General features: G+C 37.5%; 1 protein-coding gene across 3 annotated transcripts; it reads right to left on the bottom strand.

The window, feature by feature from the left end:
- Positions 1–2,754: 2,754 nt before the first annotated feature.
- Positions 2,755–9,284, bottom strand: skor1a (SKI family transcriptional corepressor 1a). Of its 3 annotated transcripts, none has more exons than XM_053492871.1 (9): positions 9,151–9,284; positions 6,407–8,154; positions 5,613–5,694; positions 5,393–5,488; positions 5,187–5,255; positions 4,414–4,488; positions 4,220–4,294; positions 3,657–3,722; positions 2,755–3,055 (listed from the first exon to the last, which is right to left on the bottom strand). In XM_053492871.1, exons 2-9 carry the CDS (start codon positions 8,141–8,143, stop codon positions 2,961–2,963), a joined length of 2,295 nt encoding a protein of 764 aa, XP_053348846.1. In that variant the 5' UTR covers positions 8,144–8,154; positions 9,151–9,284; the 3' UTR covers positions 2,755–2,960. The 3 variants fall into 3 exon arrangements, with proteins under 3 accessions (XP_053348846.1, XP_053348845.1, XP_053348847.1); XM_053492870.1 differs by having other exon boundaries at positions 2,755–3,058; XM_053492872.1 differs by lacking the exon at positions 3,657–3,722 and having other exon boundaries at positions 2,755–3,058.
- Between the last annotated feature and the right edge of the window lie 3,419 nt (positions 9,285–12,703).

A 12,703-nucleotide genomic window follows, 5' to 3' on the forward strand; every position in this document is an offset into this window, starting at 1 on the left:
GAGACAAGATCATGTGCGCCGAAAGCCCATCCACACCCAACAGAAAGGCCAATGCTGCACAAATCATTGAAAAAATGTAGTTCTGGCCGCACTTTATTATATTACTGTGTGTGTGCGAGTGTGTGTGAGTGTGTGTGTGTGTGTGTGTGTGTGTGTGTTCTAGATTTTTGTTAATATTAAGTATAAGATAAATATTAAGTGCGATGTAAATATTAGACAGCTCTCGTACATGTGTTCATTAATTTATTTATTCACTTTATCCTGTGTACAGGGTTGGGGAGGGGGGGTTAAGGCGGTACAAGGTGGGGTACACGCTGGACAGGGTACCCATCCATCACAGGGCACACACACACACGCACATACACTATGGGCAATTTGGGAACGCCAATTAGCCTAATCTGCAGGTCTTTAAACTGTGGGAAGAAACCGGTGTACCCGGAGAAAACCCACCAAGCAAAGGGAGAACATGCAAGCGCCATGCACACAAACCTGATGCAGGTCTAAAAAAAAAAGTCTAACCCTGGAAGTCACAGTGCTAACCACTACAACCGTGTCCAGAAGGTGCAGATCTTAATGAATCTTATTTTGCATTTTGCACTCTAAGCTGTCACTAATCAGTAAGTATGATTGCAGGACTTGATTTGTAATGACTCATTTTCAATGAGAACATTTTGACAACCACTTTGCAAGTTGCAATTCACTATATGTCCACTAGATGGAAGCATTGTTCTTATAACCAGCACCAAAACGTTCATTCAAAGTAAACTGAATTACAAATAAGAACACTAATTAAAAAGCTCTGTGACTCTATTTAACTAATATAGACCAATTATTTGTTTAATAATAAGCTCTACAGTCATAGAAATTGTGCTGATTGTCTGTTCGTTTTGTTGCTTATTCATTCATAAAGGACAAGTTTAGGTTTGCATGAAATCTGTGTAACTCAGTATATCTATTATTATTATTATTATTATTATTATTATTATTATTATTTTCCCAATTTTTATTTCAAGTTCCACTTTTGTTAACCTTTATTTAATATATTAACGCTTTAAAATTTTAAGATCTTATAGTAAATCAAGATAAACTGGCAGTAACCTAATAGATGTTGTGGCTGTTATGGATTTTAAATATTTTATCATTTTTACCAACAATAAAGTGAGTATAAGATTAATAAATAATGAAATAAATATAAATATAACAAACCCTTTTTAAATATTTTTCTTTTATATATAAATTATATAATATATATATTTATATAAAATATGAAAAAGGGTATTGTTATATTTATATATATTTTTATATTAATAAGATCCTACATGTGACATTCAAATACTCCCTTTTGTCTAAGAGTGTAGAGAAGAAAAAAAAAACTCTTACCTCAGCTAGGTAGGATTAAGGGCTGGTATATGACCTGTCTTGTTTCAGATGAATGCTAATAATGAATACATTATTAAACTCATGGTGTTTTGTCAGTAGTGAGTTTAAAATACACAACCTCTCCACAGCCTACTGTATAATGTCACTTTATACTCGCACTATTGATCTGTAAAGTGGGTTTTGGTCTCTGAAACAAAAAGGTTTTGGTGGCTTGGTCAATAGATATTGACCAGCTATTTACATGCTATAATATAATATAATATAATATAATATAATATAATATAATATAATATAATATAATATAATATAATATAATATAATATAATATATATATATATATATATATATATATATATATGTATGTATATACAATCTAATATATGTTGTGCCCTGTGATGGATTGGCACCTGTCCAGGGTGTACCCCAATTTGTTCCCAAGGTCTACTGAGATAGGCTCCAGGCCCTTTGTACAGGATAAGACAATGAATGAATAATATGTGTCATATAGACATACCTAAATATACCTATTACTACAACAAAAAAATAATATTTACGTTTAGTCAGTTGTGTGTGGAATCATAGAAATAAGAAAAGTTACATCTGTGTACAACCAAACTGAGAGTGACACTATTAGACAACCTTCCGAGCAGCTCACTTAAATCTAAATAACCCATAATTAATCATTTTTAAAGCATGACGTGTTGTATATCTATTCACTTATCTCTCACTCATTGTCTATACTGTTTAATTCTGTATTAAGGGTCTGGGGGACTGAACTCAATCCCAAAAGACCTAGAGCACGAAGCAGGGTACTGGGCACTATTCACTTAGTTCTATGTATATAAATCAGTTTAATATATACAAGAGATTAAAACTCTAATGGACCTTTCTGATTTAATAATGAAGAAAGAAATCATTTTATTCTTGAAAATACACTTCAAAACTCATAGTACACAGCCAGGTAATCACATATATGTAGATTAGTACCAGTTCCCCAAAAGTCTGAGCTATGTATCTGGGAAAGGTGGACTAAGTGCTTAATCAAATTTATTCTGTACAGACAAACATGGTAAACATCTTTAATTTAAGGTAGATTCAATTTGGATTAGGTAGGTCTTTATCATTTCTCGTTTAAAGTGCGTATACAGATACAATCCATTTGGGAGAGCACGTCAGTGAATCAATTTGGAGTAAATATAACATAAAAACACACAAACAGTGACCATTTAAGAATGTTGTGAGAGTTCACAATTCATTGCACAGAGCCACTTTATGCATTCGTGGCATTTTGAAAGATAAAAGAAGTTTTGAACGAGTTCATGTTAATATTCTATTGTACATATAGTTAGAACAATTTCACTCTTTGACTCTCATCTCATCTCATCCTGCTGGCTTGTTTGATTCAGAGAAGAATCGTCCATGTCTGTTTAAGCAGAACTCAAGAGACGCTGTTAGATCTTTTGAGAAAGTTGCACATTTTTTAGTCCTGGGAAAGTTCAGTGCTTTTAAATGTATCGAAGAGGTCTTTTGGTTTTCATGCGTGGAGAACCCGTCATAGTCCTCCAGTGGTGGGATAGAGATCAAGGTGGCAGTAGAGGTGGTTTAAAAGTGCACGTTCCTGTGCAGTGGCGTGGAGTGAGCATCTTGCAGGAGAAGTGGTGTAGAGCGTCGTGAGCTTCTAGGGGAAAAGAGCATTTAGTTCTACATATAGAGGTGAGCGAAACAGTGAGACATAAAATGACAAAATATTTATTTGTATAAATGAAATACTAAATATGGTAAAAAAAAAAACTTTCAGCTTGTTAAGAGGGACACAACATTTATTAGATATAAGATACTTTAATAGTAATATGAGTACTGTTATTAACAGTAAAAATGTTCTGGCCATTTGTACTATTGTTATAATTTCTTGAATTAGTGCCCAGTCTCCAAAAGGCATTGGAGACTGGGCGGGAGAGAGAGAGAGAGAGAGAAAGAGAGAGAGAGAGAGAGAGAGAGAGAGAGAGAGAGGGTTTTATGTTTAAGTTTAATGTGAAGCTTACTCTACCATTAAATGATGATGTCTGTGCTTTTGGGAAGCTCATCCCAGCTCAGTTTGTTCTTTTTTCATTATTTATACATTATTACTCAATCAGCAACCAAGAACAAAGAAAAAGTAGCACTTGCATATTTCTTATCGCCTACTTATTATTTATATCATTATACGTGGTTAGGGGCTCAGGCGTTCCAGGTATAAGTTATGATTTTTTTTGCTGTTGGGTATTAATAGAAATTACCTTTTAGCTTCTGCTGAATTGCATATCGAGCTTTTCTTTCTTGATCCAACTCGTTGCACAAAGTGTCTAAAATAAAAAATGATAATTCATGAAAACAAGATAAATTTTAAAAAGACTAATTGTGTTATTTAATGTGTGATTTATAGCCAAAAATATTTCTTAATTATCTACAGGATTTTAACGAAAATAATTAGGCAGTTATTTTCCACAAGCTGCCTTTTCCAGTGTAGGATGATTAATAATAAAGCTCTTGGTTTGACTTGGAAAGGATTCTTTACAGCCATGCAAACAGCTGGTGTAAATAAATGTTAGGGATAAATAATGCTTCTCCTGGACCTTAGGTGCTATACATATTAGCTTGATATATTTTTTACAGTACTTCTTTTTTATTTTTAATGCGATTTAAATTCACACAAACAGCATTATTATTAGATTTTTTTCCCCCTAGTTTTGTTTACCTAATAATGCTCCATGATTTGTTGAGTTCAGTTTTTGCTACAAAAAATATGCAAGTGTCACTTTTACACCTTATCACTTCTTATTTACCTAACTTCAATGCTCACCCCTGACTATCTGCAGCTGCTGCACCATCTCCTCTCGATAGGACAGCTCTCTCTTCATCTGGTCCTGAAAATTATCTGGTAAAGTCAACATGCACAAAGTCACTAACTTAAAAAATAAAGCACATTATTTGTTTTATCTACTCAAGTCTTCAATCTCTAGTGTTGTTCAAATGTCCCACTCTGGTCTAAATCACCTTTCAAATTTTGGAACTCCCTTTCCATTTTCTTTCTGAGCTCCATTTGCTCCACCAGCTGTTTTTGAAGTTCCTCTATGAGCCAGAGATAGAAAGAAAATCACCAATTAATTAATAAACCATTATCACTGCTACAGCGAAGGCCTTCGGAGGAACAACAAAAGAACTTGTGTTATAATTAAAAGCAAGATATTTAACGCATTTTTACGTCACGCTTATGCTTTTAAATATGTATTACGGAAAACGATCGGTTCCTAAAGAAAGGAGGCGCGAGCGCGTGCTGCGGTGTCGTGGCGCGTGAGCTCGCGGTAATAATGAGACCCGCAGCCTCGGGCTGTGTGCACGCGCCTCTGCCTAATGCATATGCAGTTCAAGGGCGTTTTGGAATAATGCACACTGGCTTCATTTTCTCTTTTGCTTAAAAATAACATAAAAGCACTTAACATTTAATGGGTTAAATAATAATAATAATAATAATAATAATAATAATAATAATCACATTGACACCAGGCACTCGATTCTGCACATTATTTATTTTTAATTTCTGAGCACAGCCTCGTTTATTTAAAAAAACAAAAACATTAAATATATGTTACGAATATTTTTTAAATGTGCAGCAACAAAAACAACTCCTAAACACGACTAAATTAATTTGCATTTCTTATAGGTAACCTAAGTTGATTAAAAATAAATAAAATATATAAATATATATATAATACCAAAAAAATAATTACAAATGCATATTACAGTGAAATGCATTAAAACCTCCTCACCTTTCGCCATGTGCTCGATGTCTTTTTCAATTAATTGGAATCTTCCATCAGTCCTAGACGCACCTTCAACTGAAGGGGAAAAAAGAAGAGCTTAATATATGCAGAGATATTAATTCGGAGATCAGAGCCTCTGATTTGAATACATGATAGTGAAATTCAGATCAAATGAAAGAGAAAGAAGGAAGCAGGTACAGAGCTGCACTCACGCTCAGGGTCTTTAGAAACGCTCAGGTGGTCGTGACGGGATTTCTGCGATTCCCAGTCATCCTCATGCACAACAGCATGGCTGTATCTGTGTGAATCTGGTAATACAAATGTTGCATTATTATTATTATTATTATTATATGATGCAACTAAAGTAAAATGTCAAATGCTTAATGATAATCTAGAGCATGTATTGTGTAATATAAGGGAAAATTGTTTTACTGTGAGATTCTTGGATCGCAGTATATTTAGCTGCTGGAACAGAGTTCAGTGAAAGCCCTGCGTCCTTTTCAGCAGCACACACCTGCCAAAATCCAAACACCTAATTACAAAACAAGACCAACCCCAATCATGTGCAATCTTCTTATTCTCCCCTTCGTTTGCAAAATATCTGCAGGTTAACATTAGTGCGTAAATCCACAAATGATCCGATGCACATTAATGCAAATTGTTCACGCTGAAAGTTAACCTGGAACAGTGGAAATGAGAGAGAGAGAGAGAGAGAGAGAGAGAGAGAGAGAGAGTCATTTGCTATAAGGACCCAGGGGAGCCTTTCTCACAAACACGTTCCTGCCCGCAGGCCAAATAAATTAGATTTGGCCATTTATTCTAAACTTTCATTTTAGGACAATTACTCCTTTGTTCCCCCCTTCTTTGTTTTAGAGAATAAACACGTGGACATCATGAAAAGGACACTTTTGGTTAATAAATATCACACACTCATGCACACCGTACACCTAATGACAGTGTTTCCTAAAAGGTCTGGAGTTATTAATGATATCTTACTGATTTGTAATAACACATACACAGATTAATTAAGATCTATTAATTTAATTATTTTTATAGTTACAGAGAGCAGTTTCTTCTATATCCTAAAAAAAAGACTTCACATTTTGGGGAATTGTTACATTGTTATCTTTCTAACACACACCTTTATGTTTACCTTTCAAAAGTATATAATAATGAGTCTATAAACAGTTGTGTTCACTTTTGTATGATTTCTCATTCACACTCACATCATACGCTGGAGTGTCGTTACTTTTTGATGCCCTGTCACTCAGCCTGTCTTCGCCCAGGTCCTCGTGTCGTTCCTCCTCGTCCTCGTCGTCCTCCTCATCTTCCTCTTCCTCTCTGCTCCTCCTCACTTCTTCTCCGTGACCCGGCCTGGCGCCGATCTGCCTCACCGGACTCTGTCGGTCCTCCACAGACAGCTGGACCGATTCCTCGTCATCATCTTGCGTATCCCGGTTGGACTCCACGTCCACTTCCGGTTCTCCTACGCTGTCGACTTCCGGTGAGGCAGACCTGTAGCTGGAGGTCTCGCTGGCAAAGTCCGGGGACAGGTGACCCGCGGGCGGCGCCGCGTACGCGTCCCGGTTGCCGTAGAGCTTGGCTATGCTCTCTGCGTCCTTGACGACGGGCCTAAACGCGGAAACGTAGCTAGACTTCCGTTGCGGAGACGCCGCGTGACCGTCGGTCGACCTCAGCTCGTCGGCGGATTTGTCCTCCAGAGACTGTGAGCTTGAGCAGCGCTCGGTGTCTCTGGGAGTGCTGCTTCTCGGCCGTTCGTGCTCGGAGCTGTCGGGATCACTCTGGCGGCTCCCGGCGAGCTCGTGTGGCTTTTGCTGTGCCTGTGCGTGCTGATAGGGCGGCAGGGGCAGAGCCCCCGTGGTGGGCCAGAACATGGGGAATGACGGGTACAGGCTGTCCTTAGTGCCGGCCCAAAACACACCCGGTACACCGGTCTTGTTTTGCTCGTTCGTTCCGTCGTCCTTCTTTTGACACAAACCGAACGGAGAGAAGCCGTACGGATGCGGAAAGAGTGGCGGCGGGATTTTCTGGAGCATGCCAAAGCTTTTGCTCGGCACCGGGATCACCGGGTAACTGCGCGCTCCGTTGGCGAGGCCGAGATTCGCGCGCTCTTCGTCGCAGCGCAGGGTTTTGTGCGGGATGTCCGGAGACGCGGCCGGTCTCACATGACCCGGGCCGTGCGATTTCAGAGGCGACATATCGCAGCCGCTCCCGGGCATCGTCCTTTTCCTGCTGCCGCCGTTAAACATGGCCTTCACGTCCTCCCAGGCGTGAGAGATGTCGTCGGGCATGTGCTTGTCCGCGAGTTTCAGGTGGCGCCTCCAGGAGTTAAAGTTCGCCGCGTCTGGCTGTGTGTATTTGGACTCGGGCGTGCGGTGCGAGTGGAAGATGAACTTGTTCGGAGAGAAGTACATGCTGCAGTACGCACACTTGATGCACTTGGCGCGCGAGCTGTTATACCTGGCGGGGATGAAGTTGCCCCTGCAGCCCCACGCGCACTCGTGCGAGACGTCGAACGCGAAGTTCTCGGGCAGCTTTGGCGGCGAGTGCGCGCCAAGGAACGACTTGCAGAGCCTTTCCGCCTCCCGTTTGGTGATCATGCCGCAGCGGCGCGAGCTGATGGGCATGGCACCGGCGCGTCTCAGGATCTCCAGCTGCACCGGTGTGCACTGCACGCACGTGATACCGAGAGCTACACGCCGGTTGTGAATCTCGTTGTAGCTGTAGCTTTTCAGCAGAGTGTTGGAGATCTGGGCCAGACACAGCCGCTCCTGGCCGTCTATGACCAGAGACACGATGGGCACACCGTACAGAGACGTCTCGCTCACTTGGTTAGGTTTCAGCGCCGCGCCGCCGCCGGAGAACGGAGACACATCCCGTTTAGAGTGCGGCGGAGAGCTGGCGTCCTGTGCAGAGGCCAGGGGCGCGCTTATCGGCTCCATTCCCTGCAAAGCTGTAGAACAGTACCATTAACAATTATCATCTAAACCCGCTAATACTACAGCTGAAATGTTCATTTATTTATTAATTATATAGGGATGAACGAACACTGTACGAGTGATTTCAGCACAGAACAATTAAATACTGCATATCATCGTCGTCGTCATCATCATCATCATCATATTATTATTATCATCATGATTATTATTATTTAATTAGTTAATGCTCCCTGTTTTTATGTATTATTATTATTATTATTATTATTATTATTATTATTATACAAAACACGATTAACAATACTATTATTACCAGGAGAATGTTAATTAAAATATACTGTATTTTTTAACAAATCTGCTATTATTTAAGCATTTCTGCTGTTGTTTGGTAAAATATTGTAATAAATTGTTGGTCATGAAACTTATCTACTATTTTTCCCTTTTAATTTATATAATTTCAATCTATAAAATTAGCCCATGATATGGTAGAAAACATTATAACATTCCTTCCCAAGAGAATAGTCTGTAATTTGGTTTAATAAAATAACATATTAACTAATTATTTCAGACTGCCTGTTTAACTGCTATAAATATTATAAATTATATAAGATCCTACACTCATTTTACGAAGATTTATTTTACAAAAATAATCAAATTAATACTTTAAACGAGGAAGATCATATAAATTTTGTATTAGGAACACCCCGCTCATCTGCTTTTACAGCGGAATAAGGCAGACTGTTAGTTAAAAGCCTGAGCTTTAATCACTAGGACGCTATGAGAAGAGTTATTTATAATGTGAAATATTTTATTTCTAATCTTTGGATATAAACTCGATTTCTTCTTATCAATCAAACTACATACATGTTCACTTTTCACGTCCTTGCGCATTCGTTACACTGAAATGCGTTGTGCAAGTTGTAGCACTGATGATTTTGAGCTGATGAACACATTCACACAACCATCATGCACCGAGAATAATGACAATATTATTGAATGTGAGAAACACTCACCTTTTTAACGAAATCAAATCAAGACTATACAGAATGTCGCCGAATTACTGCAAGGAGCAGCAGCGCAATAACCCTCCAGATGTCCAATAACGCAATGAAAGACACGCAGTAGAGTCTCTCTCTCTCTCTCTCTCTCTCTCACTCTCTCTCTCAGAGTAGTAAGGCAAACATTTCCATTCTTCTCAAGCAAAGAGCATAGAGCGACCGCATGGCAGTCCGGGCCACTTCTTGTCAGACTGAATGAGGGGAACAGACGAAAATAAGGACAGGACACACCCACAGAGACACGAGCCACGCGGAATATTAACCCGTTTATCGCCGAGACAGGTGGAGACAATGCGCGCGCACACCAGCTTCGATACTTGAGATAGATAGATAGACAAACAGACAGACAAATAGGCAGACAGATGGGTAGACAACAACAACAACGACAACAACAACATAATAATAATAATAATAATAATAATAATAATAATAATAATAATTAATACTATGTGATCCTAAAAATATTAACACAAAAAAACTTTATTATTGTACACAGCCCTACAGAACAAATCTTAAAATATAAAATATAGCCTACTCAATGATCAGTGTTTTATATATAAATACTAATTATTAATTAATTATTTTTTATTATTATTATTGTTGTTGCTGCTGTTGTTCCAACGTTAATATTTGTCCGTATTGCACTGACATGTGGTAATTACACAACAGACCTTCTTTACGAATTTGCATCAAAACTTTGCCCCCAGGCTGCTCGTGCGCCCCAGGGCACTTTGCCTAAACTGCGCGTGCGGTCTCGCGCTCCGGCGTTTCCCATGCCCGCAGGGCCCTATAGGTAAACGCTGCACATTTGTTTACTACACACACATAGACACACGCCAGTGAGAGCGGATCCCGTGTACAAACACTGATATATTATAGCAATAGGCTGAGGGAAGCGCTGGAACCCTATATGTGCACATTAACTATTTAAAGCCCGATCAATGCCCTTCAGTTAACCCCAACTCAAAAACTGACGCAGAGATATAGCTAGTCATGATGGAGTCAGCATTGCATCATAAAATATAATAATAATAATAATAATAATAATAATACATTAAATTGTCTGATTATATATTTTATAATTTGAATTGTCTGTTCAAATTATTTCTAAATGTTATACCTAATATAACACACTGGAATTACCATACATATACATAGGCTATATATATGCCTGATGCAATATAAATAATGATATATATATATATATATATATATATATATATATATATATATATATATATAAAATAAAACGAATAATGTTAAGTGTCCCGGAAGCTGTTTGTTGTATTAAATTACATCACACTCCAGACATTAGTTAGAAAACTTTTGTTTTACTTTCGACAAAAGCACAAATGAAATCCCAATGTCTCAGTTTAAGCAGAGTATTGAACACCCAAGTGGCATTCGAATCGTTTTTATATGACAGCTTTAAAGTTTAAACAATCCTAAGAAAAAAAGGGTACTAAAATGCACGTCTCCTTGCAGTGGTACTCACATCAAGTATGCATCTTCAGTACAAATGTATTTTAATTTACATCTATTTAAAGCTTATTTATTAAAGCAATTATTATATGGAAAATTGCTCTCTCTCTTTCTATATATATATATATATATATATATATATATATATATATATATATATATATATAGTGTCTTGCGTCATTATTTTTGGGTGTATTACACAAAATGTTCAATTAGCCTAAATAAAATTCAATGCAACTGATCCACCCCTTCAAAATTAAATTGTAATTAGTATTTAATTGAGTTGATTAAATAAGAAATAAATAAAAAATAAACAAGCTATCTTAATGCATGTATTTGTATTTGCATTGTTTTATGTAATTTCATCTGGGGGTCACTAATAGAGACGGGATGGTTGTAAAACGTGCCAAGTGTCGCGGGGCCACCCGCCTGAGCTTAATGCAATATTGATGGTGAGGGAAACTTTAACCCGACTCGGCCCTGAGCGCGTCCTCTTTCACCATACAAGAGGCTTCGCTCTGCTCCAACAATAATTACAATTTCACACTGTAATTATTCCTTCCCTGTTAATTATTTAGAGCACAGACTGACTGCGGCACAGTTATGGCGAGGAGGCTGGGTGATGTGATAATAATAATAATAATAATAATAATAATAATAATAAGAAGAAGAATCAATACAAATACAAACAAATAATAATAATAATAATAAATTAATAGTAAAAATGACTAGATTTTTTTAAACAAAAATTGGAAACCACCCAAACCATACACGATCTGGACTTGACATGGATTAGTACGGATTATGGCGATTTGTTTTTATTTTTTATCCCAAATAGTTTTTTCCACCCCTTTTCCCGTTTTTCACATGCAGTGTTACACAAGGCCACGCCATAACACAATGCCATACAATATACTGAAGTCTGACCCCCTCTCTAGTGTAAGTCTTACAGTGGCTCATATGTCGTTGGCTATTTTTGTTCTACTCCTATTTTTTTTTCCTTATTAATAATTAGCAACAAAGAGGTTAAGATTAGTTTAAGGTGCAGCTCTTTTGTTTGCAGTACGACATGACTGTGACATGCTTTTAAGTAATCAATGCTTGTTTGAGGCACAGTTTAATCAATAGGATAAATATTGTATTTCACAAACATCTGGCATTATTAGTTCATTAATAGCTTACTAGATATTATATTACACAGATGTATAAAGGAATTAGTGAGACAATATGATCGGACAAAGCTCAAGGAAAAATAAGTATATTGTGCTGACTGTAGACCATAATGTGCTTAGTATAATATAGAATTAAGATATTAATGTATGGGTTTATTGGGTTGATTAGGCTTATTGGATAAAAAGCTTAAATTATTCTCTAAATACACCTGATTTCAGTTGTTTCATGAAATTATTGTTGTGATTAATTGCACTCCAAGTCTACATTTACTCTACATCCATCCCTAATGTACAGTGATGTTAATGTGTTTCTATGAACATAATGATGTTCAGTCCAGTCCAGATCATATACCATGCCCTAAATAATACAATAACCAGAACAGAATTGATACCAAGAGACATACCAAGAGACACAGTGATAATGAAAATAATAAACTTATTAGAAGAGAAAAATCGAATTGGTTAGGAGAGGATTCAGGGTGTTTTGACTAGTGGTGAACACACTCTTCATAGTGCTCAGGAGAAATCTAATCCTTCCTTCTCATCTCAGCCACTCAGGAGGCTTCATGCCCACTTACTGTTTCAGCATATTACAGGCCTTCACATCTCCCACATACCACAATACAGACTAGAACATTGAGGGTTTATATGTTGTGTCAGATAGTTAAACACTTCTAAAAAGAAACTGAAAACTAAACATACAGGAGAAAAGGCTTTCAATCCAGAGAATAGCTATATGATCTACTCTTGAGGAGAACTAAAGGGAAAACAAGCAGGTTATATAAAAAGCACAAGGTCTAGTTTCTGGAGGTCACAAGAGAGATTGGCACATAAATCAGTGCCAGAGTCATTCA

This window comes from Clarias gariepinus, chromosome 3 (assembly GCF_024256425.1).
Source record: "Clarias gariepinus isolate MV-2021 ecotype Netherlands chromosome 3, CGAR_prim_01v2, whole genome shotgun sequence".
In the NCBI taxonomy this organism is placed as follows: Eukaryota; Metazoa; Chordata; class Actinopteri; order Siluriformes; family Clariidae; genus Clarias; species Clarias gariepinus.

What these genes read in the sequence shown, in the direction of transcription:
- skor1a (XM_053492870.1), bottom strand. Translation starts at nt 8,143, where the DNA reads ATGGAGCCGATAAGCGCGCCCCTGGCCTCTGCACAGGACGCCAGCTCT. An exon ending in ACGACACTCCAGCGTATGAT is followed by an intron (nt 5,695 to 6,406) that starts GTGAGTGTGAAT and finishes GGATTTTGGCAG; the next exon opens with GTGTGTGCTGCTGAAAAGGA. An exon ending in GGAGTTCCAAAATTTGAAAG is followed by an intron (nt 4,295 to 4,413) that starts GTGATTTAGACC and finishes TGACTTTACCAG; the next exon opens with ATAATTTTCAGGACCAGATG.